General features: G+C 42.0%; 1 protein-coding gene across 1 annotated transcript in view; it reads left to right on the top strand.

The window, feature by feature from the left end:
* Positions 1-5,905: 5,905 nt before the first annotated feature.
* Positions 5,906-13,614, top strand: part of TBK1 (TANK binding kinase 1) — a 28,714-nt gene continuing 21,005 nt past the window's right edge. The window contains exons 1-4 of the mRNA XM_063396553.1: positions 5,906-6,006; positions 9,719-9,839; positions 11,583-11,723; positions 13,322-13,451. Coding sequence (XP_063252623.1) covers positions 9,753-9,839; positions 11,583-11,723; positions 13,322-13,451 — 358 coding nt within the window. The 5' untranslated portion in view covers positions 5,906-6,006; positions 9,719-9,752. The remainder of the gene's footprint in view (positions 6,007-9,718; positions 9,840-11,582; positions 11,724-13,321; positions 13,452-13,614) is intronic.

Here is a 13,614-nt window from a genome sequence, read left to right as displayed (position 1 = left end):
TTTTGTTCCTGATTGATATGTGTTTAATCAGAAGTTTCTTGTTAATTGATTTGATCTATCACAGAATGAGTGCTTGTGGTACTTTTCACATTTCCTAGTTTCACAGTACTGTTTCCCTGCCTTTGCTGCAACACGAATGCTCCATTTCATTTTCTCCCATAGCACTAGAAGCCTTCCCTCTCTGCCATGGAGTTTCCAGGTGTTGCTGTTGTCCTGCACCTCCGCAGCATGAGGGCTGCAGTTATGGCTGAGCATTTGCTGTCAGTCTTCTGTCTTGGCCTCCTTCCCCACAGTTACAGAAACTTTACCACACTGAGGTGAGAGCTTTCACTAGGCAGATTTATGAAGTAAACAGTAAAGCTTCCATCTTTAGCAATGAGTTTCATGCAAGTTTTTATATATGAATTAGGGTTTTGCCTTCTCAAGTAAGGGCAGTACTGCTAAGAGGATGATTTAGCTGCTATCAAATTAGACCCTCATGAGGAAAGTCTTCAAACTGGCCTCTGCCAAAAGAGACTCTTCCTTCCTCAACCCCACCATCCTTCACCCCTCCTACAGCTCCCTTTGTGCCAAATCTGGAGCTCATCTGTGCCCGTAATGAGCTATCCAGGAAGCTGAAGCAGCAGAAACACTTCCCCCTCACAGTGTGTTGCCCGCTCTGGTGGTGGCAGGTGAGAACGGATATAAAGCTGAGCGTAGGAGTGAGCTGCGTGTGGCACCCTTATGTGGGTGTGCCTCTATTCTAAACTTGTACCCTGCCCTCCCATCCATCACTGAACGAGTATCCTGTAGCATGAGTAGTCTGGATCTTCAGGGAATGTAAGTTGGTTCAGTCTGAAGAATTAAAAAAGGATTGTTTACTTTTGTATGCTGTGACTCTCAATCAGCATGCTGTCCTGTTGGGGCTTATGCAATGTCAGCTGTAAAGCAGCACCTGTGGGGTGGTTTCTGTATCTTAAGCTTAACATGTAATTGCTGGTTCTGGCTACAAGCCATTTTTATAATATCCTTCAGTGGTGCAGTCAGCAGGTCTGCAGGTGCTGTTTCACAGTTGGGTTTGTGGTGGGTATGCAGGGCCTAGTAACATTCTTTGCAAAGAATCAAGGTTTAGAAAGGCAATTGCTGGCTTTCTACATCTTTACTTTGAAGAAGTGGATTCCTGCTGTGCATGGGTTTTTTTAACATCTGGACCGAGAAGTTCACTACCTACCCCCAAAGAGAAATCTAGTGATGTGCCTCAAAACCAAGAGTGTGAACTAGATTCTTCAGGCAGTGTTTAGATACTTTGAACATAATATGGAAACTACTTAAGCACAGGGTGTGACTCTCAGGGATGGTCTGGTGCAGAGCCAGAAGCTGCAACTCAGTGATCCTTGGTAGGTCCCTTCCAACTCAGCATATTCTCTGATGCTTGTGATATTTCCTGTGGGGTAGAAATGGAAGATAAGAGATAAATGAAAGTATTCCACAGAGAGATTAGATTGACAATCACAATTTATCCTTTTCCAGGCAAATGTTAATGATCTCATTTAAAGGTTGCACCAAACACAACCACCTGGAGCTTTCCTGTATGACCTAACGCTGTTGTGGTAAAAATGCCCTGTATCTAGACTGAAGATGTTTAAAATCATGATCATGGTGGTAACACCTCTAGTGAATAAGGCAAATTTCTTGTAAAGAGTGTTTAAATGGGAAACACAACTGCAACTTATAATTAAAGATAAGTCACCTTCTCTAGAGAGATGGTACCTTTTATTTACAAGCTACCATAATGGCTGAAGACTGATAAGCTTTCAGGCCTTCAAACACTTTTCCTGGTGTGAAGTGCAATGAGTTTCATGCAAGCTGATGGGGGGACAGGTTTGAGGCAAATAGCTTACCCAATGCAGAGAAGACATTTTAGCAACTAATTGCTGTCCAAAGAGGCAATCTGCCCTTTTCCCTCCTCTTGTCAGCACAGCCAGTTGTCTGATTCCAAATCAAGATGATTTATGGTGGTAAGCCTTAGTATTGCAAAATAATTTTCAGCTTTTTCAAAATCTCTGCTCTTAAGAAATAAAGTCATTGCTATGTAGAAAGTTCCCCATCCTGTCCTGGAGACAGGTTTTTGGCTGGAATTTTCTCACTGTGGGGTGAAATAAGTGCTACAGCAGGTGCCACTAAAGGGTAGGTGGGGAGGGAGCAAGCCCCTTTTAGCAGCAGTTGGCCATTGCACCTTTTAGGCTGTAGTGTCACTCTGTAGCCATATGGTCACTGGATTTGTGACATTTCAGTATTGTTAAGCCAACAAGAAACCAAAGAAAAGAGAGTGAAGGAAAATAGTAAACAAGTTTTAACCAGTTAAGTACACTAGGACTGCTGGGAAGGATGAGCACAAGTGAAACAACAGGAATTGGTGGAAGAGGTGACAATAAGTGACAAAAATTGGACGGGGCGGCCAGAAACAGGAAGGGCAGTTATCTCTCTGTGAAACATGGTGGTGGCAAAAGGTGGCACATAGGAAAAATTGGAACATGCCAAAAAATGTATTTCTGCCTAGGTCAAGAGTCATGTGGTCCCTGGTAACAGCAGAAGTGGGAAGTTAGAGGCACAGTGATGGTTTGTTGAGAAATGTTTTCTTAGTCTAGTGGGTCTTCCTGTTCTCCAGTTGCTCTGGTTGCTCACATTCATGTGACAATGCATCGGCACTTGTATTTGTCTGTAATTTGTCTTGGGGTGTCGTACACAGTGCTTCTGACTTACTATGACCTGTGGGGGATGTGAGTTACACCAGTTATACAGACATACAGTATGATAATCACAGACCCATTTAGATTGGAAAAGACTTCTAAGACCATCAAGTCCAACCACTCACCCAGCACTGCCAAGCCCACCATGCAACTGTGACCCCAAGTGCCACATCCAACAAACATGTTAAATACTTTCTTCTAGGGATGGAGACACGACCACTTTCCTGGGCAGCCTGTCCCACTGCTTGACCACCCTTTTGGCAAAGAGAATTTTCCTCATATCCAATCTAAATCTCCCCTGGAGCAACTTCAGGCCATTTCCTCTTGTCCTGGTGATTGTGAAGACTGTTGGTGGATACATTTTGCAATTGTTGTTCAAGCATGAAGGCTTTTACCGCTCACTTTCTGTTTCATCCTGCATATGATGGTTGTTCAATATCCCAGGCTTTTCAGAAAAGCAGGAGATACCAGGCTCTAGAGCAAGAGGGTTTTTTTTATCTAAGAATGTTTTTTTTACTGTCAATAGAAGTGACTATTCCACTGAATTCTCCTAGATGGCTTTGTATCCATGCAACAAGAGGAAGAGTATAATTAGTATGAGATTTGCTGGGAACATGTTGTAAACAACTTTGGAATATATTCTCTGGTGGCAAGTTGGAAAGAGCTGCCTTACGTCATGGGATTGTATCTCTTCCCTCTGCAAAACTACAGAAGAAAATGGCTTAAGTAACATGGAACTATGAAAGGCAGTTCCAGCAGAAGTGAAGCTGGCTGCTGAACAGCTTTGCCTATTCTGCTTCAGTTGTGATGAATCTTTAAGTAGTTAAATATAGAAAGCAAATAAATTACAAGAGTAAATAGCTCAAAAGCTGTGATTTTTTTTAGAGAATTTGTTTGTGATACAGGAAAAACAACTTATGAATTTCAAGTGTTATTGTTCTCACAACTTAATGGTAAAGTTAGTGGTTTTCATTTTGGTAAGGTTGGTAAAGTGCAATTTCTCACTCAAAATTTTTAAAAGTTAACTAATTCAATTTGATGTTCATTCTTTCTTGGCAAATATCTAGTGTGATTTCCACTCTTCTCTTGCTACCGTATTTTTGCTAGGTTACCCAGAGGGTCCCAAGAAAAAGATTAGAAGAACATATGTTTTGCCTGTTTCAGTGCCTTCAGCTCTGATTGACTATGTTCAGCTTGACTTTTGTTTGTTTGTTTTATTTGTTTTCCTAGCATTTTTTCTGAGTTCTGGCATTCACAGCTACAAGTGTGAATGAAGACTGTGTGCAACATGCCAGCTTTAGCTGCAGTTCCCATAGCCATATTGTTAGGATGTAGAGTTCCAACAGTATACAGCTACAGACTGCTGAATTTGTGAACGTGAATGAGAATCTAAATACAAGAGAGGCAAGGAATACGAAAAGTTTTACTTATATGTTAAAAAGAAATGGAAGCAAGCAAAGTAAAAAAAAATCTAGAATGAAACTGCAATGGCACTTTCCTTTTTTGTGTATTTTCTCCTGTTCTTAAATTAGGCATAATGTTTTCCTCTGATTCATGCTGTGAAACATTTAAAGGTTAGAGATCTTCTGTGCAATAAGGATCACTGAATATGTTGCAGACATACCCAAAAAAATGAACCATTTGGATCATGCAAACCCCATGAATCTTTTTCAATTGCTTCAGGAAGAGGGGAAAGCACATGGATGGTAACTGCAGTGAGAGCACTCAGTGGGTGACCCAGGGGCTGGGTGACACTGCATCTGAGATATTCTAGATCTCAAATAAACAAAGTCCTGAGGAAACTGGTCTGAAGTCAGCACTGACACTGCTTTGAGCAGGTGACTGGACCAGAGACCTCATCCATCCTGAATGAGACTGATTTAAGACATCCAGTTCTATAAAGCATCATCATCCTTAACGAACAGTTTCATTTTATTCAAAAGTGGAAGCAAATATATATTCACAAAGTTCACAGGTGTTTTCCTGATTTTGTGGGGGCCCTCACTAAAATCCATATTAACAATCTGATTAACATTTCTGAAGAAGACAAAGCTGGCTCATGGGTATCCACCTGACAAAAAAAAAAAAAATAGGGCTTGCAAAGATGGGTAAGGGGTAACAGAAATAAACCATGTAACTTCTGAGGACCTCTGCAGTGTTTTGAAAGATGCAAGGACAGAATGCAAATATAATCGGGAACTATCCCCTCTACAATATAGCATTATAAAGCAAAGTTCAGATGCCAACAAATGGGGAACACGAATTCAACATACATATTAAGACCGTAAATGCATCAAAGTGAATTTATCAGTTTCACCATGAGGAACTTGGGAAAAACCTTGGTGCACTGTAACAAGTGACACAGAGAAAGTCTGAACTTGTGATAAAACTTATGAAAGGTAAGGTAATAATAAACAAAGCGTGTGAGCAAGAGGCTGCTGTCAGTTCCTCAAGAGAATAGGCTTCCAAGATTTGGGAAGATGGCAACTCCAAACAGGAAATACAGAGCAGCAAAAGAGGGACTGCCTTGGAAGGAAAAAAATCTTTTCACTATTTTCCCACTATAATTATGATCAGATTACATTATGCATAAATTATAAAGTTATCAATATTTTTCATTATACAGAACACCTACTGGAACAGCAACATTACTGGACAGACAAAAAACACATAGCAAAGCATAAATCAGCCGGGAACTTTGGTTTAAAACGGAACAGGAACAACTGAGCGGGAGCAGGGATGTGAAAACTGCCACGATTTCGTGAGCTTTTAACAAAGTGAAACAGAAATTACACGGGGCGGGAAAACATTTCTCCCAGGCAAACACATCCCTTGAGGCCGCCGTGGGGAGGCGGGGGTCCCACAGCGCTGGCTCAGTGGCCGGGGCGGGGGCAGAGGCAGCGCTGTCTGGAGAGCCGAGGAAGCGAAACCTCCGCGGGACCGATTACGCAGCAAAAAAATCACCGCGGAGCCCTCCCCGGAACCGCTCCGAGCCCCTTGGGAACATCGCGCCAGCGAAAGCACCGGAATGGCCACTTTTACCCATCACCCGACTCCCACTCTCCCGTGTTTCCCAGCTATCTCCCTGCCTGGCGGCCCACCGCCCCGGCAGCAGGCACCGCAGCCTCGGCCCCGCCGCGCGGGGCGCCCGCACGGCCCCGCCGGGCGGGGCGGGCGCGGCGGCTGCGCCGCCCGGGCGGTGCCGGGCCCGCCCCCCGCGCCGCGGCAGGAAGCCGGAAGCGGCCGGGGCGCTGCGCAGGCCGGCGGCGGGCGGCTGGTGCGTGGGGCTGCCGGGCGGGGCGGGCTCGGGTGGCCGCGGAGGGCTGCGCCGGCCGCGTGTCCTCGCCGCCACCGCGCTGGTGCCGCGGGGAGGCGGCTGCCGGCGGGCGCGATGGTTTCAGTGTCCCGGGGCGGCGGCGGGGCCTTCCCGGGAGCTGCGGGCGGCGGCGGCGCGCCCCGAGGTAGCGGCGGGCCGGGCCGTGCAGTCTGGAGGGGCGAGGCGCCTCCGTGGCCTCTGCGGCGTGCCCGGGGCCCGGCCCTTCTCCCGTGTCGGTGACTTCTATCCCCGTCAATGTGCCTCAGGAAGTGGCGTCGCCTTCGTGGCTGTAGTTGTTAAAGTTTTACCTCGGGAGTCTCTTCCTGCTGTGGGGCTGAGCCCCGGTGCTGTGGCCCCCCCCTGCCTTGGTTTCCAGGAGCTGCAGTCCCAGCCAGGCCGGGTCCTCCACCTGCTGTACGGACTGGATGTGCCTGGAGCAGGGGTGATGAGCAGCACTGGAGCCGGGCTTGCCGCTCGTTTTGTGTGGCTTCGGAAGAATCTTAGGGGTCAGGCAGCAGCTTGTGTGGCCAAGGGCAGGGTATTTCCATGACTCGGATGCCAACTGTTGGACTGGAAACTCCCGTGAGGAGGTTATAGCTGAAGAAAGCAAGGGTAGGAAGCAGGCGCTTTAGGGGGAGCAGCTTTATTTTCTAAAGCTTGAGAGTGGGCATACAGGGAATTATAAAACGTTGATAGTTACCAGATTGTAAATAACATTTATTTGGAAGCTCAGCACCTTGCCTATTTGCTTTGGTAGTGCAGAGGATCTCGCCTGTAAACAGAAAGAGCCATCGCTTTAACTTCATCTCTTGTCCGTGCTTGTCTGGTGAAGTTGTATCCTGCAGCTGCCAACAGGGGAGCCATACCTGCTTTGTGTGCTTATCCCGTGTGCCTGAGGTAGCAGAAAATCCCTTCCTATTCATTAGAAGCAGTCAGTATTCCTGCTTCAAAGCATCGGGAGTTTAAAAAAAACTTGCATTAGCAATGCAGTCTTTTTTTTATTACAAACCTTTCTGCGGATAAATTAAAAGCGTAGTAGCATGACCAGAAGCAGAAAAATCTTCAATAAAAGCCACCTAAAAAGCAGTCCCCAAGTCCCTGAAATGCTAATGAGTCATGGGGGCCAATAAATCAAACTGCTAGCTGGAGAGATTTCTTTAGGTGTATGTGAGGAGCTTTTGATTCATCTAATAGCAGGCTTAATGACCATAAGTGAGATGTGAAGAAATAGAAAGTTCAGCAAGTTCAGCATCAAGTCTAGTGACAGGATCAATCATACAGTTAGAGCTTTTTTTAAAATGTAATTTAATTTTAATGGGAAACACTTAGTAACTTAATTTAGGAATATTGTGGAAGAAATTAAATGAAAACTTGAGATGCTGAATATTTAGCAAGGATCAGTTATGACTTTGTCAGAGAACTCAAAGTATTGAAGGAGGCCTAACATGTTATTCAGTCTAATTATAATTTGAAGGTTAAAGCTAAATGAGACTTTATACCTTAAGAGCGAAGGCTGCCAAAAAGACTGTACTCTTTTAACAAAAAAAGGGTAATTGTGCAATACTGACTTTATTCTGCCACTTAATATCCCTGGGATTAATATTGATCTATTTATATCTATATTTAGTTTTAAGAGTGGAAAAAACCCAGACCTTGAGAATCCATTAAATGACTTTCTCTTCTCGGTTTTTTCTTAATATCCTGAGTGATACTGAAGATCATTTGTTGCAGTAATGTCCTTTTGTTTTTTCATCCATTGACCTTTGTGCATATTTAATTATCAAATAAGAAGGTAAAGAAAAAGAGCTGATCTTGTACACAAGCTACCTCATCTTTATTACTTTGGGAAATGTAATAATTCAATCTCTTAATGGACTGTTGATTTTTGTTTCTGTTTGAATTTACTTCAGTGAAGAATTTCTGTGCATTTTCTGTCTGATTGGAAAGGATTCGTTGTGTTTCTGTGTCTTGGTATGAGTCCAGTGAATGTTGTTTTGAAGTAAATCACAAAATATATGCTTACTGGTAATGTGCCAGCTGGCCTGTTACAAGCAGGGGTTTAATTAGGAGAGGAATGTTTTAACTTGAAGATTGTACAGATGGTTTACAGATCAGGCTGTGCATTATTTCATCCTCTCTTCCATCCCCTCTGTGTCTGCATTGTAGATAGCTCGTTGGCATCTACAGTAATTATTGCCCTATGGGAGAAGTCATCTTACTGGAGTGTTGCAAATTGTCTTGTCAGAGTCAACCAAGAGTTGTAAGGGTTGGGGATGTGGTGTCAGGGGTTTTTATTTTGTTTTCTAGATTTGACATAAAACCTTTTGTCTCTTCCAGAGGCAGGGACTAGAACTTTATCTAGATTTTGCAAATAGCACTGCTGCATGACTCTAAATTAACTGAAGAGTAGTGTCAGGTCTTTGCATTGTGTCTTTGCATTCTGTGTGCTGCATGTCATTGCTCGGATGTTTGGGAGAGGTTTGCAAGAAGCTTCACATCTCACATGAGCGAACAGCTAAACGGAGGTGTGCAGTCTGCAGGCACTACAGACAGAGAAGCGTGTGTGTGTCTGCAGCATAGGGTGAGGAGCACTGCATTCGCATGTGCTCCAGCGAGTGGTGGCTGCCGTGCGGCTTTCCCCATTCTCCTGCGGCGCACACACTGAGGCTCCCGTGTCACCTGTGCACCAGGGAGCTCTCAGAAAGTGCCAGCCACCTTCTGCTAACAGATACAGGAAGTTCTGTCGTGCCTCTTCTTCAGTAGTTATAGGAAAGGCTTCTTTCTTTGTGTTTCAGTCAGCAGTTTCCTGTCAAGCATCACATGCAAGGAACGTGCAGTGTCCCCTGCCAAACTGAGCAAAGGCCTCTGCTGTAGGAGCTTCCCTGGTCCAGTTGCCATTTGGCTCTTGAGATTCTTTAGGGTTAAGAAGCTCCATCTTTGATTTTAGAGCTTTTTGCTAGGTTTAATGGCAAAATCAGTGTGTTAATTAAACCAAAAAGTTAAGGGTATTCACCTGCAGCTCCTGCTGTTTTGGCAAACAGGAAAATCTGGCAGTTCTAATGTTTTATTTTATGTTAATAACGCTAATTTAATCAAACTTTTTTTCCTCTTTCTTTTGAATCTGCGAAGACCCGAATATTTGACAGTTCATATTTCAGGAAGGGTGGGGAAGGCAGGCTGCCTCTGTAGATGTGACATACTCAATAAAAGGGATAGAAAATATCTGTATACATATCTGCCACCATCTCTAATGTTTGTTCTTTGGCATATGTACAGAACAATGGAATTCAATTACAGGTCTTGGTTTTCTTTAGAAGATGTTGTGCACATGTTTTTTGACTCTTTTCTAAACATTTTGTTACTTGATTATTTCAACACCATGTACAACATTAAAGAGAGTATAAGATTTTCACCTTTCCAGTTGATTTTTTCAAACAAATTTTGGGGAATACAGACCTTAAATATAGAGAGTTGTGTCAATGGCATTAGTTTTGATTGTTTGGGTTATTTTTGTTTCCATGTTTCACCTCTTATTCCCCTGCTTGGTCGTTCTTAATTCTCCATGTCTTTGGAGTTATGGTTGGGATTTGGATATTTCCTTCTAATATAAGTAAGTCCCTTTCATGTATTTTGCTAAATTATAATTCAGTGTATTGAACTTTCTGTTTTTAAGGTGAAAAAGAAAGCTGTCTGATCAAAGAGCAAAGATGCAGAGCACTTCAAATTACCTCTGGCTGTTGTCTGACATTCTAGGACAGGGAGCAACTGCGAATGTTTTCCGGGGGCGACAGAAGGTTGGTGAGAAATTTTCGTATGCAAGTAGCTTCTTGAAATCAACAAAAAAAGTTCAAGATTTAGGCCTAAAGCAAATATGTCTGTGTAATTATTCATGCTTATTTTTAATTAATTAATTAATTTAATAATAACGAGTTAATCATTAATATTTTAATAAATTTAATTTTTAATTAAAATTTTAATTTTTAATATTTGTCCATTGAATTAGAGTTACGTAGTTAGATGTCTAAGGATTTGTTCTTAATGTTGTATTGTTTTTCCTTGTAAAATATTAACTGCTAGTAGTTCTTCATTCCTTTTTCTTCAGTTTTACGGAAAAAAGTAAACCTTAATTAAGAATTTGAATAGAAACAAATGACCTACCAGTTTTTATCACATGATCCTATAGTTTATGTCTTTGTTAAACTGTCATTTCATTGTTTTTTATCTGTTCTTTTAAAACCTGTTTTGATGATTTCTATGATTTTTGTACATAAAATATTCCTATTGTAATGGATGAAGGTGTTGTTAGCGGTTGTCTATAAGTCAATGCTTTTTAAATGTCTTCTTGGTGACACGCTTTGGGTAATCAGTGCAAAATAGTGATTTTTTTGTCATGTAAATGATACACTGATGTGTGTGTTGAAGCCTGAGTGAGGGGCTACGATGACCTTACTTGTGTAGGTCATTCTGTTCCTGTGAATTTCACAGTGTGTCTCACAAAGTGAAGATAAGTGTGGTTGTGAAAGTTCCCTTACAGTAATAATAGTCTGTGTGAAATCAGTACAAAGCGGTTTTTAAGATACAGTGTTCCTGTGTTCCACATTTAGGTGTGCAACAGCATTAAGCAATAATTTAGCACTTAATGTGCTTTTGTGAGTAAGTGAATTTCAGCACAATTAAACCATGGTTACACCTGTCATCACCCTCACTAGTTGAGCCAGTGACCTGCAGCTCACTGTCAGTGGGAGAAAGCTTTTACCTGCGCACCAGTAGTTCATGTGAGTGTGCTGCAAAGTACACCTTGTTAAAGCACAGGAAGGCTGTGTTCCTAGAAATAAAATGTGTCACAAACTGCTAGTGCAAGCTTAGTCCTAGAGGAAGATGCTTTGCCCTGGCAGGGACCGGAGTTGTGCTTCCAGCTGGTGCTGTTGTTGCCTGCTGGGGCTTACTCCCACTGGAGAACTCAAGTCGGATGAAGTTCATGATTGGGCTCCTGACACTTACTATGTGGGTTTGAACTGCTTCAAAATTTTACATGAGCGTCATGTAGTGCTCGAAACTGCCTTTGAATAAACAAAATACTGGTTTATCAGTATAAACAGAGCAGCAAAGAAAGAGGGGCCAGGATTCAGCTACCAGAAATTGTCTTTTAACTTAAGCAAACCAAGTATGTGCATGCCCCTCATTGATTAGTCCAAGTAACTCTTGCTGGAATAATATTTTTCAGCTAAATTATTAATTCTTAAATGTGTAGCATTTCTTATACTAACTGTTCTTTTTAAAAAACACTTAGGTTTTGTGACCTAATGAGTTTCCATTCTGCTAGTCCATTTGCTTCTAATCTATATTGAACTAATGCAATTTAATTTTTTTAGCAGAATCTTTATTTCCACCTTAGCACAGAGTAGTATTTTGAAATATTTCTAGTCTGGTTATACTAATGTGTAGAGTAGAAAATCTCAAAATGCTTGGATAATGTCCGTGTGTACATTTACAATCTTTTGCTTCTGTTTGATGAGTAGTTTGTTTGTTTTCAACAGAAAACTGGGGATTTATATGCTGTCAAAGTATTTAACAGTATAAGTTTCCTTCGTCCTGTGGATGTTCAGATGCGAGAGTTTGAAGTATTAAAAAAACTGAATCATAAGAACATCGTCAAATTGTTTGCCATTGAGGAAGAGGTAATGAATTGTTGTTGTTGTTGTGATCTGAGATGCATGGAAGTAACTGCAGTAACTGGTTTTTTGTTTTATCCATAACTATAGAGTATATAGTTACATTTTTAAAGAATAGTAACATATATGATAATACAAATACTCCCACCAACCACCACCATATATTAGTTTTCGTTCTTCCTTGTTGTTGCTGTTGAAGGAATATGCTTGCTTTCATGTTGGAGTCCAGGATATTCCTCTGGCCGCCCTGGAGGATTTGAAGACTGTACAGGAGGGTCTGAGATCTGAACATGGGGGTCAGTTAGACCCACACACATCCCAGGAGGACACTGACTCTGATTCCTGTCCCTGGGAGTGAACACTCACATGCAGGAAGAATCACGAATCCTAAGAATTTAGAATAAGTAGTGGATGGTTTATTATAGAATATAAATATAGAAATTAGGATTCTTAGTATATGGGGCTGAAGAGGCAAGATGGAGGAATGAGGAGTGGCCCTTGTCCTCCTTGTTCTTGCTCTCGTCCCCCATCTTGTGCTGAGTTGGGTTTTAGAGATTGGCTTAGAGTAGAACTGACATGTTAGTATAGGTAATAGGTATTGGTAAAATTTTGTAAATAAAAAATACATCTCGGACAGTGGTTGGGTCAAAGATACCGTACTTAAGGTGCGGGGCTCTCTGATCCGCCCCAGTCCAGCCGCGTGTCTTGCTTTGCTGGGGACGCCTTGCAAAGCTGGACAAGAACTGATAGATAATTAAGAATAAACAGCTTGATAACACAAACTACTGGACTCAACTTGTCGTCTCTGGCTTCGGTGTGAAACACCCAGGGCGAAGAGAAGACTGAAAACCTTATTACCCCTGGGAACAGCAACCCAGGGGAAACTCCCAGGGAACAGCAACCTTGGGGGAACCCTTATTACCTTGGAGGCCAGCAACCCCAAGGAGGATCTCAGGGAAACAACAACCCTGAGACTTTCAGTAGGTGAAACACCTTCAGTGTGTAGGCTCAGATTACGATTCTTCATCTTGAGAAGCCACTGTCCTAAATTTTGTCTTGAATTACAATTTTTGAGGTATCTGCATGTATTAATATTTAATAGTTGAATAAGGGAACTGTTTATTATTGAAGCTGCTTTGGTAATCCTGACAATTTTATGTTTTTCCTTTGCAACCAACTAAAATGATGACATAGGATACTATTATACAGTAGTATAATACTATAAATTGGAGCAGCTGAACTGAAACTGAGACAAATCAGTTGAAGTGACCCAGATGATGAGATGAGTAAAGAGTACAGAAGGACAGTTGGTGTTCTCAGCACTTATGATGTGTAGTTTCTCACTTGTCCACCTGTCAATATTGCTGTCAACCTGCTAGTGCCTAGAACTTGAGGCTTTCTTAGTTATTTTCCCCTCTCCAAGCTGGAATATATGAAACAATCACCTGCACTTGTTTTGAGGATCACCAGAATGAAGTTTATGATATAACTATAGGTTTTACTTTTCATTTCTTTTTTGAAAGTAAGATCTTGTGGTTATAGGTAATTTCTGACATTGGTGTCACAATAGTCAGATTCTTAATCTCTTTTTGACTTTTTTTCAGACAACCACTAGACACAAAGTGCTAGTTATGGAATTTTGTCCATGTGGAAGTTTGTACACAGTTCTAGAGGAGCCGTCTAATGCCTTTGGTTTGCCCGAGTCTGAGTTCTTAATTGTCTTAAGAGATGTGGGTATGTAGACTTTGCTCTTTGGTCTAATTTCTTGACTGAAACAAACTCACACTTGTTTTGTTTATCTTGAAACAGCAAGAGACGAATTGAAATGACTGTCAACTGACTGAATAAATTAATATGGTCCTATGGAATCACACATTTATGTCTGTTGGTATAAGTA

This window comes from Prinia subflava, chromosome 4 (genome assembly GCF_021018805.1).
Source record: "Prinia subflava isolate CZ2003 ecotype Zambia chromosome 4, Cam_Psub_1.2, whole genome shotgun sequence".
Classification (NCBI taxonomy): domain Eukaryota; kingdom Metazoa; phylum Chordata; class Aves; order Passeriformes; family Cisticolidae; genus Prinia; species Prinia subflava.
This window is presented reverse-complemented; position numbering and strand designations above follow the sequence as displayed.